Source organism: Artibeus jamaicensis, unplaced genomic scaffold, assembly GCF_021234435.1.
Source record: "Artibeus jamaicensis isolate MK-2021 breed Jamaican fruit bat unplaced genomic scaffold, CSHL_Jam_final scaffold_916, whole genome shotgun sequence".
Classification (NCBI taxonomy): domain Eukaryota; kingdom Metazoa; phylum Chordata; class Mammalia; order Chiroptera; family Phyllostomidae; genus Artibeus; species Artibeus jamaicensis.
The window spans coordinates 29,851,962-29,870,124 of record NW_026522059.1 but is presented as its reverse complement, the minus strand read 5'-3'; the positions used below and the strand labels follow the sequence as shown (position 1 = coordinate 29,870,124).

Sequence of the window (18,163 nt, the reverse complement as noted above, 5' to 3'; positions counted from 1 at the left end):
GTATGTGGTATGACACAGAGATCAAGATGTTACCAACTCTTCCAGGCTGGGGACTCAAACCAAGGTCCTTCTGCCCAGTGCCATTAATGCCAACAGAACATGACTAAGTTTGGTAAAGCAGGGCAGAGACTTTATTCTTTGATCAAGCAATAGAGAAGGTGAGATCACACTCTGACAGCGCCTTCTCCCCAGCTGGCAATGAGCCTCTGTATTTATAGAATGTGGCATGGAGTGATTAAATTCTTTCAGGAATGCATGCTTATTCTTCTGTTGCAGTTGGCCCTTTTTGCACACGATGCCCCACTGCCATCTTGTTCTTTGTACTGGGCACCGCGATCTTTGTGCTCGGCCCTCCCCATTTTGCGGTTGGGAATCATTTTCAGTTCTTCTAAACAAGCATAGCTCATAACATAGTGTAGGTACTGAGAAACATTAGGTTATTTTGGATACTAGCCCAGTGACAAAGATACTTTTTCTCATGTGGATATACTAACCTAGCATCATTTTATTTAGTTTTAAGCTTCTTTAAAATGTATTCATAAAATGTAGTTTCATTGAATTTTTTTCCTGGAGAGAATTACTAATGATTCTCAAAAAATTTAAACCTACAATGATTTAAATCTCATACTATAGTCTATAAATTATTTTACATTAATGTAAATTGAAATCTTTCTTAAAAGTTTTTCTGCTAACTGGAATTTAGTTTGTCACTTCAGCAATTTATTTATTCAACACCAGAGTGATTTAAAATGCACAAAATGCAATAATTTTTTAAAATAAACTTTTTTTTTTATTTTTTCATTTGAATTTAATTTAACACATGTTTATCATGTGACTGCTAGAATTTTGGACAGTTGAGAATAGGGTTGAAGTTCTGAGCTTCATTTTTATGTCATATAATAAAATTGTCAAACATCTGTCAGTAATAAGCCATTTTTCTTAGTATTCAAAATTATATTGATAAAGAGAAGTATAAGGTGAGAACTTGCATTACTATTAGGGTGACCTTACATCCTTTTGTGTAAGACCTCTATACTAAGTTCTCCACTAGTAATGACACAGATCTTTTAAGGCATAGAATAGAAAAAATATAATAGTTTCATTTCTGCACTTGAATGCTTATAAATCTTCCTCTTTAATGATGTCATTTCTGCTTAGTCTTATTTTTGTCTCTTTTTCTTATTTTTTCTAGGTTGTACTGGTCAGTGGACATCTGGACAGCTGGGATGTTGGGCAGGGTGCCATGGATGATGGTGGCGGAGCCTTTATATCATGGGAAGCACTTTCACTTATTAAAGATCTTGGTAAATATTTAGAAAGTTGTTAACCAACGTGTGAGGGTCTCAGTAGTGACATGTTTTACTCAACACACAAAATAATCAACAGGTTACTTACTGTGGTATGTTCAAGGAATCTCCTGAGGTTTATATGCTTTTTGTCAGTTGATTCCCGAAAAGAACTAATTTGTCCCCTCAAAGAAAGCAGTTTTTATTTAAGTGTCTGCCAGACAACCAAAGTATCCAGTATGATCAGCCACAGGGGAAAATGAACAAGCAAATAAAACTTAGCAACTGCAACTACATCAGCTAGAGATTATGTAAGGAAACTATGACAAAATACAAAGAGAAAATCAGCAGCTCCCTCTACTTGCTTTTCCTTGTTCATCTGTTTTTTTTAATTGTGTTCTTTTTTATTCTCATCTCTCTATCCTCCTTTTTTTATGACTATCAGCTTTTCTTCTATATTTATGGTTCTATTCTCTTTTGTTTTGTTTTTAGATTCCACAGATCAGTGAAATAATATGGTATTTGCCTTTCTCTGTCTGACTTATTTCACTTAGCATAAGATACTCTAGGTCAATCCATGTTTGTTGTTGTAAATAACAAGAGTTCATTCTTTTTTGTGGCTACATAATATTCCATTGTGTGGTGTATGTGTGTGTGTGTCTAGATTGCTTTCATACCTTGGCTACTATAATACTTGGCTACCGTAACACTATGTTCATAGTGCTACAATGAACATAGGGGTGCACATGTCTTATGAAGTAGCATTTTGGTTTTTTTGGTTAAATACCAGCTAACAATACATGAGGGTTCCCTTTTCTCTGCATTATCATCAGCACTTGTTATATGTTGACTTATTGATGATAGTCATTCTGACAGGTGTGAGGTGATATCTCACTATGGTTTTAATTTGCCTTTCCCTGATGACTAGTGGTGTTGAGCATATTTTCATATGTCTATGGACCATCTGTATGTCCTGTTGGGGAAGTGTCCATTCAAGTTCTTTGCCCATTTTTTAAATTGGATTTTTTGTTTTAGGGGATGTTAAGTTATATTAGTTCTTGTATTGGGTTAGCAAAAAACTTTGTTTTTTCCACAAGACAGCTCCAATAGCATTTAGTTGTCTAACTTCATTTAAAATAATTTTGTTAGATTATATTGCTGAATTTTTACTTGGTGATTTTAATATTGAAGATGGAAGAAAATAAACAACATTTTCAGCATATTATGCTTATTATTTCAAGAAAGGTAAAAATGCAGTTGAAGTGCAAAAAATTTTGTGCGGTGTATTGAGAAGGTGCTGTGATGATCGAATATGTCAAAAGTGGTTTGCAAAGTTTTATACCAGAGATTTCTTGCTGGATGATGTTCCATGGTTAGATAGACTAGTTGAAGTCATATTGCTATTGACATAGCAATTGACATAAAACTTTTTAGTTTTATGTAGTCCCATTTGTTTATTTTTCTTTTGTGCCCTTGGCCAAGCAGACATGTCCAAAAGTACATTTCTAAGAACTTTATCGAAGAGTTTACTGTCTGTTTTCTTCTAGGAGTTTTAGGGGTTTTGGTCTTACTTTTAATTCTTTACTTTTTCTTGAGTTTATTTTTATACATGGTGTAAGAAAGGGGTCCAGTTTTCCCGGTACCACTTCACTTATGTTGAAGTGACTGTCTTTATCCCATAGTATATATGTCCTTGTCTCCTTTGTTACAGATTAATTGGCTATATTAGTGAAGATTTCTTTCTGGGCTCTTTATTCTATCTGTTGATCTATCTACATATTTGTTTTTATGCCAGTACTAATGCTATTTTAATTATTATAGCTTTGTAGTATAGTTTGAAATCAGGGAGTATGCTACCTCCTGCTTTGTTCTTTCTCAGGATTTCTTTGGCTATTTTAGATCTTTTGAGGTTTTATATAAATTTTAAAACTGGTCATTCTAATTTTGAAAAAAAATGCCATTGGTATTTTGATAGGAATTGCATTGAATATGTATATTAGTTTAGGTAGTGAGAATATTTTTATGACAGTATCCTTCCAATCCATGAGCAAGATATATCCTTCTATTTATGTGTATCTTACTCAATACCTTATAATTTTCAGCATACAGATCTTTTATCTCCTCCTAGATATTTGCTTATTACAATTGTAAATATTACAGTTTTCTTAATTTCTCCTGATTATTTGTTATTGGTGTATAGAAATGCAACAAATTTCTGTATATTGATTCTGAATCCTCCAAATTTACTGAATTCATTTATTAGTTCTAATAGTTTTATGGTAGAGTCTTTGGGGTTTTCCATATACTCATATACTATATCATCTGCAAATAATGAGTTTTACTTATTCCTTTCTGATTTAGACTTCTTTATTTCATTTTCTTGTCTGATTGCTGTGACTAGCACTTCTAATACTGTGTTAAGTAGAAGTGGTGATAGTGGGCATCTTTGCCTTATTCTTCATCTTTTAGGAAACACTTCACTTTTTCTTCATCAAGTGTGATATTTGCTGTGGATTTGTCATATATAGCCTTTATTGTACTGATATATATTTTTTCTAAACCCAGTATTTTGAGATTTTTTATTATAAAAGTATGTTGAATTTTATCAAATGCTTTTTATCTCTCTATTGAAATGCTTGTATGGTTTTTATTCTTTATTTTGTTAATATGCTGTATCACACCAATTGATTTACAGATGTTGAACCATCCTTGCATTTCAGAGATGATTTGCACTTGGTCATGGTGTATAATCATTTTAATGTATTGTTGAATCTGGTTTGCTAATATTTTATCAGGATTTTTATGTCTATGTTCATCAAGGATATTTGCCTGTGGCTTTATGTATCTATTTAATTATTTTTGTCTTGTATTTGGTCTTGGTTTTGAGGTAATGTTGGCTTTATAGGATGAGTTTGGATGCATTTCTTTCTCTTTAATTTTTTTAATTCCTTGTTAATTTTAAAGACATTATCAGGCTGTTCATATAGCTTTACTACAGTTTCTTCCCATGACAGAAGTCAAAGAGAGGAATATAAAACTGAAGGAATGGTTTCTATGGACATAATAAGGAATCCAGGCTTAAATATTGGACCTTCCAGGTAAACCTAACATGGGAAAGATGTTGAAGAACATAAAAAGGAAAGGCTAAGAGTGAAAGCAATTTTTTGATGACCTTATTGCCAAAAACCATACATTTTTGTCATTGTGTGCTGGTGCAAAAGGTGAATTTGGAGTAACGTTAGAGATAATTAAACAGTCTGAAGTGAGAGTTCCATGTCTGAATTAGGAAAACAGTGGTGGTTTTAAAATGCCTCATTAGCAGAATGTTTCACATTAGAAGTTTGGAGTATTCTGAGTTTCAAAGTAAAGGTCAAAACAGTCCCTTTCATGAAAGCTTTCTATTATTTACTTAAGTACATATGTGTTTAAATTTATATTTTTCCAGCTTTTAATGAACACTTCTAATCCTGTAAGTTGTCCCATTAAGTATTGTTTCTCTTAACAATAGATTGCTGAAATTGTCATTCTTGGTGCAATTTTTTTGTGTGCTATTTTGATTTATGCCTTACTTATGTTGAAAAAAATGGAGAAGTGGAAAGGTTGCTGTCCATTTGTTTTTACTTATAAAACAGACAGCTGTCTCCCAACCTTGGCCTACTGACATTTGGGGCTGGATAACTCTTTATTATAAGGTCTATTCCTTGCATTGTAAGATGTTTAGCAGTGTCCTGGCCTTTACCTACTAGATGCCCATAGCATCAATGCCCCCCCTCAAGTTACGCCAACCAAAAATGTCTCCAGACATTGCCAAATGTCTCCTGGCAGTTTAGGGGTAATAGGGGCATAAACTGCCCCAATAACACAAACTAATAGAAGACCTAAATACAGGGCCGTTTTTTTTTTCTGGTGTGGAAGGGGATAAATTTAACTGGAAGCCTAATATTGTATATACTTATACTTTTAACATCATTACCACACTGCACACATACTATGTAAAAGCGTTTTGCAAAAGCTGGGCACACAGAGAAGTATAAGGGGTCCTCTATTCTTTTTTAATTTAAATTTTATTTTTCACTTACAGGTGTCACAATATTATTTTAAGTTGAAGACATACACATTTAACTACATGTATAATTATCAATATAGGCATAATGTCAAAGTCTGCTTTTAGAATCGGGTAAGATTTGAAAGAGATAAGTTGTCCAATACATAAAACTGAAAAAAATGTGAAAAATGCACATGCCTTTCGAGAAGAGCTGGGAGACTCTGCGTGTGAATTCTCTCCTCCTCTCCCTTTCCCTAACAGTTACTCCCTTGGCTATTAGTTCTCTCTGTCCTTCCTTTCATTCTGGAATGAGGTGGGTTCTAGAGATGGAGCAGGCAGATACCAAACATTTCTCTCCTTATAAGGCAGAGATAGTTATTTTGGAAGATAATTTCATTTCAGTGTGTTCAACCAGCTTGATTGGAAGCAGAATGGTAGAGTACAAAGAGAACTGTACCCATCTGAACTGGATTTCAGGTCACACTGTGCCACAAACTATGTTTTTTGGCCTCAGGCAGGTAATTTGAACTCTCTGAGCTTCACTTTCTTCATCTCTATTCAACAGTAAGCTTCCAGGGCATTATATCTGCTTTAGGTGGGAATAAAAATCATTTCTTCTCTAGGCTTTGAATCTTACTTCTTTAGTACTCAGCATGGGACTCTAAATCATTGCTAATTGAGTTGAATTCAATTGCATGGATAAATGTCAAACACCATGCAAAGGTGATGTATTTTTTTTCTAGCTCTGAAAGTACACTGACTTCAGTAGCTTTTGATAGCTAGTAATCACTCTCCTTTAATTCAAGACTTAACTCTTCTATGTTTCTGAAAACCTATGTAAACATATGAATAAAACTCTAAAATAAAAACTAATATTTTATTTCTTTTGAGTAGGTGTTAAAAGGCCGTATGCATAGTGTACTGTTTAACAAGCATGGGGTTCCACGCTCAGACTGCCTGGTTTTAATTCCAGCTCTTCAATTTACTAGCTAGGTGGCCTTGGGCAAGTTTCTTTGCCTTTCAGTGCCTCTATTCTCTCATCTGTGAAATGGGATAATAGTAGTTCCTGTCTCATAAGGTTTCTGTGAAAGGTAACTAATCTATTCACCTAATGTACTTAGAACAGTACATGACCCGACCCAACTACTTATAATTTAATAAGCATGACTCTAAAGGTAGCATATTTTTGTGCAAGGGCGGGTGATAATTTCTTAACCCCATCCCCATTAGTGATTACTTTGTCTCCTAACTTAGTATGTTGGTTATACTGATGTAACTATAGGGCTAGCTGCTATGGTATCCCTATATATTCCTTCCCTTTACTTTTTAAGTTGCCATCCCTTGTATGTTGGAAATTGAGTGACTCCTTTACTTTTTTTTTGTTTGTTTTCATTCTAAATTTTCAGGAGTCTAAATCTTTCCTGGTCACTTTGTGCTTCTACTTCCTGCTTAGGTTGAACGATAGTCTCTACTCTGTACCTCACTTCCTATGATTGTGCCCATTGAGTCTTACCATCTAATTTCAAAATTAAAATGAGATTGTGGATATCTATTTGTAGATTGCCTATGTGTTCTAATGTGAAGAACAAGGTCCTACATGACACATAGGAGTTCTAGATGATTATCGCTGACATACCTGGATAAGAAATGGACAAAATGGACATGAGGCTAAGAAGTGGACTCATAATTATATTCCTTAATTACATGAGCCCAAACTGTTCAATTGGTGAAAGGTGAAAGCTCTGTAGCAACCTCTTTTTCCAAGAAAATGAGACTCCTTGTGGCTGCTGTTCCTTGAATGATATGTTTTGCAGGATTCCTGCCAGAGTCCCTCGGTGGGGCTTGTTAATTTGAAGTGTTGCTGCAGTGGGGCCGTTTGAGATTTAGAAATATTGTTCTGCAATTCATTCTTCTTGTCTCTTCTCCTTTGTTCTCTTCTTTCACTATTTCATAGATTCAGTTTTTGCCCAAGCCATCAGCTAAAACTACATTTAATTACTCTAACAGAGGAGATATTTGTGCTTCGCAAATATAATCAGTCATTCCTGAGTAACTGTCAACAGAAGACTATTTGCTGTGAAATGCTATTGAATACTTTTTTGTATTTGTGGCTTACTGGACTTGAAAGTGTTTATTTGAAATGTCATGTCTTGGAAGGGATGGTGTCAGTGGACAAACCTTATGGCCAAAGATGTCATGCTTCAAAATGTTCGTTTGGCATGAAAAAATAAACCATTATCCATTCCAAATTTCTTCCAACCTTATGTTTTCTATGAAGTTAGAATTTTGAATTATCTGGACTTAGCAAGGGAAAAAATTAGAATTAATAGTACTATCTGGCTATTGAAATGTGGGATATACATGAAACATATTTCTAGAGAAATTCGAATGCAAGCATCCTGACTGTAATCATCATAGAGCTTGAAAGTTTATGTGTTAGAAAAATATCTTATTTATCTAATCCTGTACTCATTCACTCAACATATACTTATTGTGTATCGACTGTACTGACTGCAGGACAGTGTGTCCAATGCCTGGTACTAAAGGAAAATGACACATGATCCTCCACACCCTCAAAGTGGGAGAGACATTTAATTCAAAAATTGCAACGAAATTGTTGTAAGCTCTTTAGTTGAACTATATACAAATTGTTGTACTTTGGGCACCTAGTGAAGGGAGGGACCAACATGGCTGGGCTGGGTCAGGGCAGGTTCACAAAGGTGGTGTTTGAGCTTTCTTTCATGAAGATAAACAGAAGTGGTACAGAAACAGTGAGGGATTCCCAGCAGAGTTTACAGCTTCCAGTGCTGCGCATCATGAAAAATGAGGACAGAGTTGTTGACCACAACAGTGTTGGGACCGTGGGGGGGAGAGAGGGTTAACAGACCTGCAGGATGCTCACTTCTTATTTGTTATATTTGTGTACCATTCGATTTACGTGTAATAAGCATGTATAACTTTAATAATCGAGAAAAGATGTTAAAAAAAACAGAAAAGAAAGATTCTTAGTATTGTCATTACCACAAACTTTTTCTTAACAGAGACAACAGGGCACAGTAGGAAGTAAGAAGAGTCATACAGGAGGCGCTGTGCCTCCCAGCCCCAGATACCAGTGAACACAGCCCTATGTCTTCTAAGTGGAGCGCATTTACTTTGTTTACATTTAGAGTTTTTTTTTTCCTGGAGATTTCTTCTCTTCTCACATGTAGGACATGTTTATTTCTCTCCTCCTTTTGGCTGCCTCTTTATGTGTGTGTGTTTTTTCTATGTGTTAGGTAGATTTGCTCTGTCTCCTACTCTTGTACTGTGACCTTATGTAGTAGGTGTCCTTTTGGGCCCATTGGTACAGTCTCCCTGGTCACCTGAGCTGTGTGATCCAGGAGGGTCCCTTGTGTAGGTTATATGGGTTCTCCTGTCAAGACCATGGACCACACAAATGAGAAGCTGTGTGAGGGCTGGCCACATTGAACAGGAGTCACCCCACCAGAGTCTGTTGTCCTCCAAGACCACGCTTTGGGTGTCCTGCTTGTGAAGCTAATTAGGTGGTGCTCTACTGTGGTCTGAAGCCAGACACAGGATGTGCTGATTCTGGGGCCTCTTCAGAGTGCCTCTGGTGTAGACCAATGTCAAATACTACCTGTGACTGGCCCTGGCCACCTGTTAGGAGCTACAAAGCAATCCATGTTTGGTAGCTGCCTCTGTGGACCTGGATGTCTGTGGGAGAGCCACATTGCAAACAGAGGCTGGTTGCCACCAGTACCAGGCCTGGGGCAGGTCAGCAAAAGGCACAGGGTACCCAGAGGCCTGCATCCACCTGCTACTAATAGAGTCTCTGATGGTCCTTGAGTTGGGTGAAGCAGTGTCTCAGGGAGTCACCCAAATGGGGCAAGTAGCATCCACCAGGTTAATGCAGATTCAGGTTTGGCACTAGTGCTGAGCCTTGGGCTGTTTGGCAAAAGTCAGAGGGCATACCAAGGCTAACCACCAACCACCTGGGGCCTGCAGGCCTCTAAGTGTTTTTAAAATGACAGCAGTGCAGGCCAGGGCTGGCTGCTTGCCATTGAAAGTGTCTCTGGTTTGGTTGGAGTGAGCTCTCAGGGAAGCATTAGTGTGGAGAGAGTGGAGTTCACCAGGCTAATGGACATTGTGATTTCGCTGTGTAGGAAGAGGGCTCAAGACAGGGACAATGGTGGCTGTCCCTCCAGCCCTAGCCCTGAAGTCACGCAACTTAATTTCTCTGTCTCTGGTGCGCCTTCCCACAGCTGCTGTCCCCCCACCAGAGCCCAGGGCGAATGCCTGTGAGCCAGAGTCCATGCTGTGCAAGCCATTTAAGAGGACACTCGGGTTTTCCCAGCAGCCTTCAATCTTATCCAGATGGACGGAATACTTGTTGATTTTCACAGCCAGATGTTGTGGGGTCACCTCTTCGCGGCACTGGTGCCAGGAGCACTGGTGTAGGGAGCCCAGTGTGGGGCTGTGACTCCTAACTCCTCAGGGCAACCTCTGCAGCTCAGACATTCCTCCTGATGTGGGTGTGGGGCCAGCCTGTTTTGTGTCTCTGCCCATTTTTCCAGTACCAGTATGACTTCTTTACATCATTGGTTATAGGACTTCTGTTCAGCCAGCCTTCAGATGGTTATCCAGGTTGAGTTTTCTGTTATTTAGCTGTAATCCTGATGTGGTCATGGGAGGTGATAAGCACAGCGTCCATTTGCTCCAACCTCTTGACTGGAATTTGACTTGTTATAATTTTATTTCATGAGGCAAATATCTCGAATAGAAGAATCAGAAATCCAGAATTTGCTTGCACTTTATTTCTTTTTGTGTTATTTCTAGGTTTCTGGGCATGAAGCATTTCTGGCTCCTCCTCACTGTCTCCTGAGGATTATCTTCTCGTTGTTTTATTCCAATGTGTTATTTCCTGTAGTGGCAAGTTACAGTCTTTCTTGCTTTATCATAAGACCTGTGGCACCTATATACTCTTTCAGATGGAAATCACTGATAACTTTCCCTGAGGTTTGAACACGTATAGAAGGTTCACCAAAAACACTTAGCACCTTGATATGTCCATCAGCTAACACAGACATTTCCACTGGCATGTGTCCAAAGACAAACTGTGTAGATTGATCTCCCATATATATCTGTGAGATAGAGTAAGATTTGTTAAAAATGAATCAGTTAGCATGTGTTCTACTTTTTAGTTTGGGTGTGGTATGGGAAATTCCATATTTTAGAGCCTTACACTGCCTGAATGTTCTGTTGTTACTTTATCATTTTGTTACAATATACGATTTCTGTGTAAAAATACACTATTCCAGTGGCATACAGCATTGGGACCAATTTCTTCCTGGCTGAAGAGTCCAGGGGCCTGGCAGATGCGGTGAGAGGGAGAGTCTCTGAGGGCCCCTTCGGCCGTAGACGGCTCAGCTTCCTCCCGCACATATGCTTTGATTTGGCCTGAATGCCTAAGAAAGTTAAGAAATGTGGTATTGCTAAAGGAAGCGGAAACTTTACAAAATGCTATTATTTATCCTGAAGAAGAGGGCTATGAAAAGACTCAGTAATGCTGTTCTCAGTGCCCCAGTAGATTTCTACCCACCAAAGAATGGGATTCATATCAGTCCAGAGTAGGGCTGTCTGAAAATGTAGGCGACCTCACTAAAGCAGTATCGTCATGGTATTGCGCAGCGTGGCTCACAAGGAGATCACCTATTTCAGTGATAGATATGGAACACCTACTTCACGTGAGGCAAATAAACGGATGCGGCACAGGTTCTTCCATCAGGGAACTCAGAGTCAAGCATCAATGATTCGCAGAGACATCTGAGCTAAGCCTTGAATGAGTGGGAGGTGGGAGAAGAAAGTATAAAATTAGAGCTCATGAAAGTACATTGTTTGAAGAGTGAAGGATGTTTTTGTAAGTTAAATACAATAAGTGATTGAGGAAAGATGGGAAATGAGTCAAATGAAAGATGAGGGTGAATTTCACGTAAAGGGCATTCAATGCAAAACTAAAGTTTGGAGTTGGTGGTATAGGCAGTAAGAGCCATTGAAGGTTTTAAGCATGAAATTGGCCTCATTGGACTTCTTTCCAAAATAAAGATAGATGGGTATGTTATCCTTTAATCTGTAAAGAAGTTCGATAAGTAGCATGAAGACACAGGAAAATGGAGTGGGGAAACCCCAGCTATACTGAGCCTGGAAAACCGCAACTTTGGAGTTACTAGGCAAACTTTATTTGCTATGCAGCTGACAAGCCAGCTTCCACCTCTCTGTGTTAAACCAAAGAGGAAGTTACAAGGTTCACAAGGATGCTAAGTTCGCCTACACACTTCTGTTATCACGCTAATGCTGCATTTTGCAAAAGCTGTGGTTTACTCAGCTTAGAATGAATTCTCTTCCAGTAAACTTGACTAAAGCTGAGGTCTACAAACAAACAAGCAAGAAAACATACTATGCACAGCTAATTTGACCTTTATGGTTAACTGGATTTTTTAAATTGTGCTGGCAGGTAAGGAAGGGTTAAGTTTAGTTCATTTTTAGGCCCTTTCAACCTTGTGAACATCTTGAAAATCAAGAGCTAGGAATAGGGTTTCTACTAGGTGTGTGATGGTAACAAAAGGCCAAATAAAGCAATGAAAGAAGTTCACTACTATAAGATTATTTATTTATAATCCTGCTAACAATCTCCTTATATTGGATAATCATCATTGATGAGCTGATGCCTAGCTGATGTTCTTGCCTGACAACAGCACCTCTGGACCACACAATGTGGCCCAGATCTCATGAATTTTTTTTACCTCTTTAACACCTCCTTCCTTAACCCTTAAATAACTCAAAATCTGCAGGTACATGAGAGGTAGCATGGATAGTAAATACTTCTGTGCTACCTAGTAGCTGTATTATGTTTGACTAATCATTTAACCATTTAAATCTCATTTTCCTCTTCTTTACGATGGGAATGATTTATCTTGAATACTTGATAGGATGTTTTAAAATAATTTAGACAGTTTCTGCCCTCCCCACCCCATCCACTAAACCACCAATAACAGACAAAACAGTGGGTAGGGTTGTTCCAATAGAGAAATATACTCTCAGAATTGTCTTTATCTCTCAAGTTTTGATGTCCGTATCCCATTCCTCAGTTCAGTTTGGTTGGGGGCATCCCCACCAGAACAAGAGCTGGATGAGCCAAGTTCACAAACCATCACCCTAGTACAGCCATCATCCATGAGTATATCTACAATTCTCTCCTCAGTGCTATAGAGCAGTACTTAATAGATGCTTCATAATAATACCATAACACTCTGTTATGTTATTATGAATTATAACAGAATAATTCATAACAGAATTTTAATAACATAGTACATGGGGATGAAGAGAGCTTCATTTTTTCTTTTAAATGTTAGGATTTTAAAAATATTTTTAGTTAAATATATTGTGGTGACATTGTTGAATAAAATTATACAGGTTACAAGTATGCAGTTGTATAACAGACCATCTGTATATTGCCTTGTGTGTTTACCACCCAACATCAAGAGCTTCATTTTGTCCTGTCATCTTGGCTTTCTCTGCCAGTGTCCTTAACTAGCAACCCAGTATATACAAAGATTTATAATACCCCTAAAGAAAAAAATATAGTAAAAACAGAAATAGCTGGTCAAGGCATCATCATTTACTACAAAGTAAATTGTTTGAAATAGACAAAAAAGTGAGAAAAAAGAAAGAATCAAATTTAGTGCTTACTGTTTACAATTTACCCAGCTGAGTGAACTCTCATGATCTTTCTACTTTTTTAAATAGTCAAAATCTACAATTTCTAGGCATCCTCAGAAGATCTCCATGCATATAAAGCTGAAGACTACCACCGATACCCGTATTATTGTTCTTTCTCTGTAATAATGATATTTTTAAAGGGATATATTTAAAATGTAATTGAAACGATTGTGAGTTATTGCTTTGATTAATGTGTGTGGGGAAATAGAAGTCAGGAAGTGTTTCAAAGGCTATATTTCTGCCCTCATCTCCATAGGCCATATGTCCATTTAGCCTTCCCATACTCACTTGTTTCAGGCAGCTTGTTGGAACAAAGGAATACTTTATGAAGTACTTTGTACAGGAATTATGCTTTTTCTGAAAGAGAGAAGGATGAATTTATCTTTTATAGTTGAATAATTTTAGATGAAATCATTTGAATCACATTATTGGGCACAAATGAGGAGTAAGAGAAATTTTTTAGCTGATGGCCTTTCTGGAACTTTACTTTCCGTTGTTGCACAAAAACAGTGATTAATCTTATACAGCAGAGATTTTTTTATAACAATGCAAACTATAAACTGAAAGAACCCTGTATCTTATAGTTTGATTTAATATAATGAACAGACATGAATTGATCCATACATATGTCAACAAACATTAATAGCACACCTGGGTGGAGAGAGGAGAGAACCACTATTTATGGGATATCTTCAGTTACTTTACATGACCTTTTTTCCACTTTTTTTTATTGTTGTTCAAGTACAGTTTCTCCATTTTCCTACCACCACACCCCCGTCCCACCCATCCCCACCTCCCACCCTCCAACCTTCCTCTTTTGACTTTGTCCCTGGGTCCTTTATACGTGTTCCCTGATGGACCTTCCCCTACTTTCTCCCATTATCCCTCTCTCCACCTCTCCTCTGGTTACTGTCAGTTTGTTCTTAATTTTAATTTCTTTGGTTATATTTTCCTTGCTTGTTTGTTTTTTTTATTAGGTTCCACTTACAGGTGAGATCATATGGTCTTTGTCCTTCACCGCCTGGCTTATGTTTCTTAGCATAATGCTTTCCAGTTTCTTCCATGCTGTTGCAAATGGTAGGAGCTCCTTTCTTTCTTCTGCATAGTATTCCTTTGTGTAAAGGTACCATAGTTTTTTTATCCACTGATTTACTGGTGGGCACTTAGGTTGCTTCAGCACTTGGGTATTTTAAATTGTGCTGCTATGAACATTGGGGTGCATAGGTTCTTCTGAATTGATGTTAGAGGATTCTTAGAGTATAATCCCAGCAGTGAAATTGTCAGGTCAAAAGGCAGCAGAAAAATGAAACTTGGTCACCAACTTATACCATACACAAAAATAAATGCAAGGTGGGTAAAAGTCTTAAATATAAGCCCTGATACCATTCAAGTTACTAGAGGAGAACATAGTCAGGAAAATATCAGATATTTCATGCAGCAATATTTTCACCGATATCTCCCCTAGAACAAGGGACATAAAGGAAAGAATAAACAAATGGGACCTCATCAAAATAAAAAGCTTCTGTATGGCTAAAGAAAATATCAACAAAATGAAGAGGAAACCAATCATGTGGGAAAATGTATTTGCAAGTGATACATTGCACAGGGGGTTTGATTTCCAAAATATGTAAAGAACTCACGCAACTTCACTCCAGGAAGACTAACAACCCAATTAAAAGATGGGCAAAGGACCTGAACAGATACTTCTCCAAGGAGGACATACAGAGGGCCCAGACACATATGAAAGGATGCTCAGCATCACTAGCGATCAGAAAGATGCAAATTAAAACTACAATGAGATACTATTTCACACCAGTCAGAATGGCCATCATAAATCAACAAGCAACAAGTTCTGGAGAGGATGTGGAGAAAAGGGAACCCTAATGCACTGTTAGTGGGAATGCAGACTAGTGCAGCCACTGTGGAAAACAGTATGGAATTTCCTCAGAAAACTAAAAATACATGACTTTTTAAAATACTCAAAACAGCCCTCCGAGGTCTGTCTTATTATCTTTGGCAAGTTGCTGGACCTATCTGGGTTTCAGTTCCTTATCAGTAACGTGAATGACAATATGCTCGCAGGGCTCTTATATGAATCAAACACATGTCTATCAGAGTTGCAAAGATTAAAACTCCATGTCACGTAACGCTGAGGAAAACTGTAATGACAATGCCGCTGCGGACGGTGTCGTCTCTCTGACTCGGAATTCCAATGCAGCCCTTTGGTGAGGTGGTCTGGCAGACAGGGAGGCAAGGTCACCTGAGAGTGGTCATAGTAAGAAAAATGTCAATAAAGTCCTATAACACTTTATAACAGTATCATCATCTCACTGATGACAAATGTATAAAATTTCATTTGTTAATAAATAATAGACAGCAGTGGTGAATACCCTTGGTTTAGGACTTAAGTGAAGTAGGATCAAATACGGTTTTTCAGAGCTTCGATTCACGTGAGGAGGAGAGTAGACTTCTCCCAACTTTAGGATGAGGTCACAATGCCGTTAGTGCCCTAGAGCACACACTCTGAGCCCGCGCTGGGCATGAAGCTCTCATTGAGTGTAGAAGGCAGAAATTACTATGATTTCTTTTCCTGATGCTACTTACAACTGACAAAAGTAGGAAATCTCATTTCCTTATTTTTAATGTTTCTCTCATGGGAAACATTTAATGTCATTTAATGTCAGTGTTCTCATTATTGTAACATCTTCCGTGTGTACATTCAAAAATGGTCATATAATTTTTGTGATTTTGAATTACACAAATGCTATTATTTGCTTCTCTTTTAGAGTCTATTCTGCATCACTTATTTCTTTTTTCTTCTCAAGGTGAATGTTTAACCCATTATCTTTCCATCTTTCTTATTTTCTAACACATACATGTGAGGCCACACATCTCTCTAGGCACTGGCTTAGCTGCTTTCCACAAGTTTTGAGATAGTGCTTTAATAGCCATTTACTTAAATATGTTAGAATTCTCATTATGATTTTTTTCTTTGACTCTTCAAATTTTAAAAACTGGCATAAATATACTGATTAGAGCCCTATAAAGAGAATTTATTCTTGTCTACCTTCTTCTCGCTCGCGGTCTAGCTACTGCCGGCTGGTCCAGAAGCCGCACCTGTGGTTACTGCTAAGCCCCTCCTTGCCCCAGGTCTTGGCATCTACAGGGGTTGGTGATGCAGCTTCTGAGTGGCACAGGCAGAAGTGTTTATTAGCTTTTAGAGGCTATTATTTGGACAATCGGAAAGATTATCACACAAAATCATCTTGCTGCCATCCTTGAAAAATGACCCCAATTTTCACATCAGGTTATGAAGTCTTGGGCCATCCAAGCAAATGTATTTTTATCAGTGATTCTGTCAAGCTTTAGTAAATGCAACTTAATATCCCTCACTTAAAGATTTTCACTGTAGTTTTTTTTGTTGTTGTTGTTTATTCTTTCAAAACAGTGTCTTGGAAAAATGTATACTGATTTTTCTTAGCAATGATTAAGCCAGTCTCCTCCACCTCCATCTATCAGCCCCCAACAGCCAGCAAATTCCTAATTTCAAATCTCAGCCACTCATGACGAAGCTCACACCAGGCCTACGCTGAAGCCAGCCTGTCGTCAAGGATGGGAAGCAAAACACCAGTCGCTGGAGAGCCTGGGGAGAGAGTGGGAGGGTGGATCAGGAAGCCATCGGGAGGAGCAGCCCTCTCCTGGCTGCTTTATGTAATTAGGGAGAGCATATTTTTAGAATGGACTTTGCCAAAGGGATAAAGAACACAGTCGTATTATTCAGACTTTTGAATCACACTTCTAGCCTTGTAACCTACCTGATTCATCCCTGTGTACTTTTTTTTTTCATAATGAGAAAGGTCATTAAGTGAGGGATGAGTATATTAGTGAGGATAGGTAGGGCTACTACATTTAAATCTGGCAAATATGGATACAGAAAATGGAATGAGGAGTGATTTTGGTCAGTGGCCTGGAAGGAGTAAGGGTAGGTCTCTGAGTGGGCACAGGCAGCGGTCATGGAAAATGGGCATATGTGTATCCTTCAAATTCTTCTGCAGGGGCTGCTGCCTGACATGAGCATGCAAGGGTGTTGTCTGCTCTATCTACTCACAGTTCCTCAGATATGCTCTGCTGTTCCCCTTCTCATTAGTTGCCCATCTCCACATGTGCACTCACTGTCAGACTTGAGCCTTGAAAGCGTGATTCTTAATCTTTGCAAGTCCAGCACCCAACACAAGATAATAACAATAGAGTTTGTCAGAGGTAGCAGAAGTGACCCCACTCAAGTGCTTTGGGCCAAAAGGAAGCTTTGCTTTGGGGAGTGGAGGAGTCGATTTACAGAGACCCCTGGTCTCTAACACAAACACGGGACTGGTAAGGAACGAAGAGAGAGAAAGAAGGCAAAACAACATGACCAAGTGGACACAGAGTCAGTGGGGGAACGACTCCTGGGGCACATGTCATGAAGTCAGACAGGAAGTCCAAGTCGAGGGCAGTTTATCTGGTCACCATCATCACTGTCTCTGTAGTTTAGCCTGTTTGTTAATTATCTACCCTTCCTTTAATGGTTTAATCCTTTTTCTTTTGCCTTTCCTTGCTCCATCTTAAACATCACACTTACTATTAGCTCTTTTAACCTAGGCAGTCTCCCAGGTGAGCCACTTCCGGTCCCTTCTGCTATACACACGTTTCAAGTGACAGTTATTTCCTCTCATGGAAGAAGACAGAATTTATTTAATAATTTTTCAAGTGGGGAGATTAGTTGTGGTCACAATGGCAAATTTTTCGTAATTCTCCAAGTCCTATAAAAAGCAACTTAATGGCATGAAGTTAATTCCCATGAGGAGTCCCCTGCCATTGTGAATTGCTGTGATCATCTTTGAAGTGGTATTTCTTTCCACACTGTCTGTCAGCAACTATGTGGGGTTTGTTTTAAATTTGAAAATGTGTGAGATGAGTTGATCTACATCCAAGTGATTCAAACATCTTTTGTTGTTGTTTTTGGATCTAATTACTGTTCACTGGTTCAGTTGTTGGGTAGTTTTGTTGTTTTTTTTCT

General features: G+C 38.1%; 1 protein-coding gene across 3 annotated transcripts in view; it reads left to right on the top strand.

Moving 5' to 3' along the window:
• CPQ (carboxypeptidase Q) overlaps nt 1-18,163 on the top strand; it is a 438,881-nt gene that overhangs the window by 270,252 nt on the left and 150,466 nt on the right. For all 3 annotated transcript variants that reach the window (XM_053661098.1, XM_037131100.2, XM_053661099.1), the window contains exon 5: nt 1,193-1,304. In XM_053661098.1, coding sequence (XP_053517073.1) covers nt 1,193-1,304 — 112 coding nt within the window. The remainder of the gene's footprint in view (nt 1-1,192; nt 1,305-18,163) is intronic.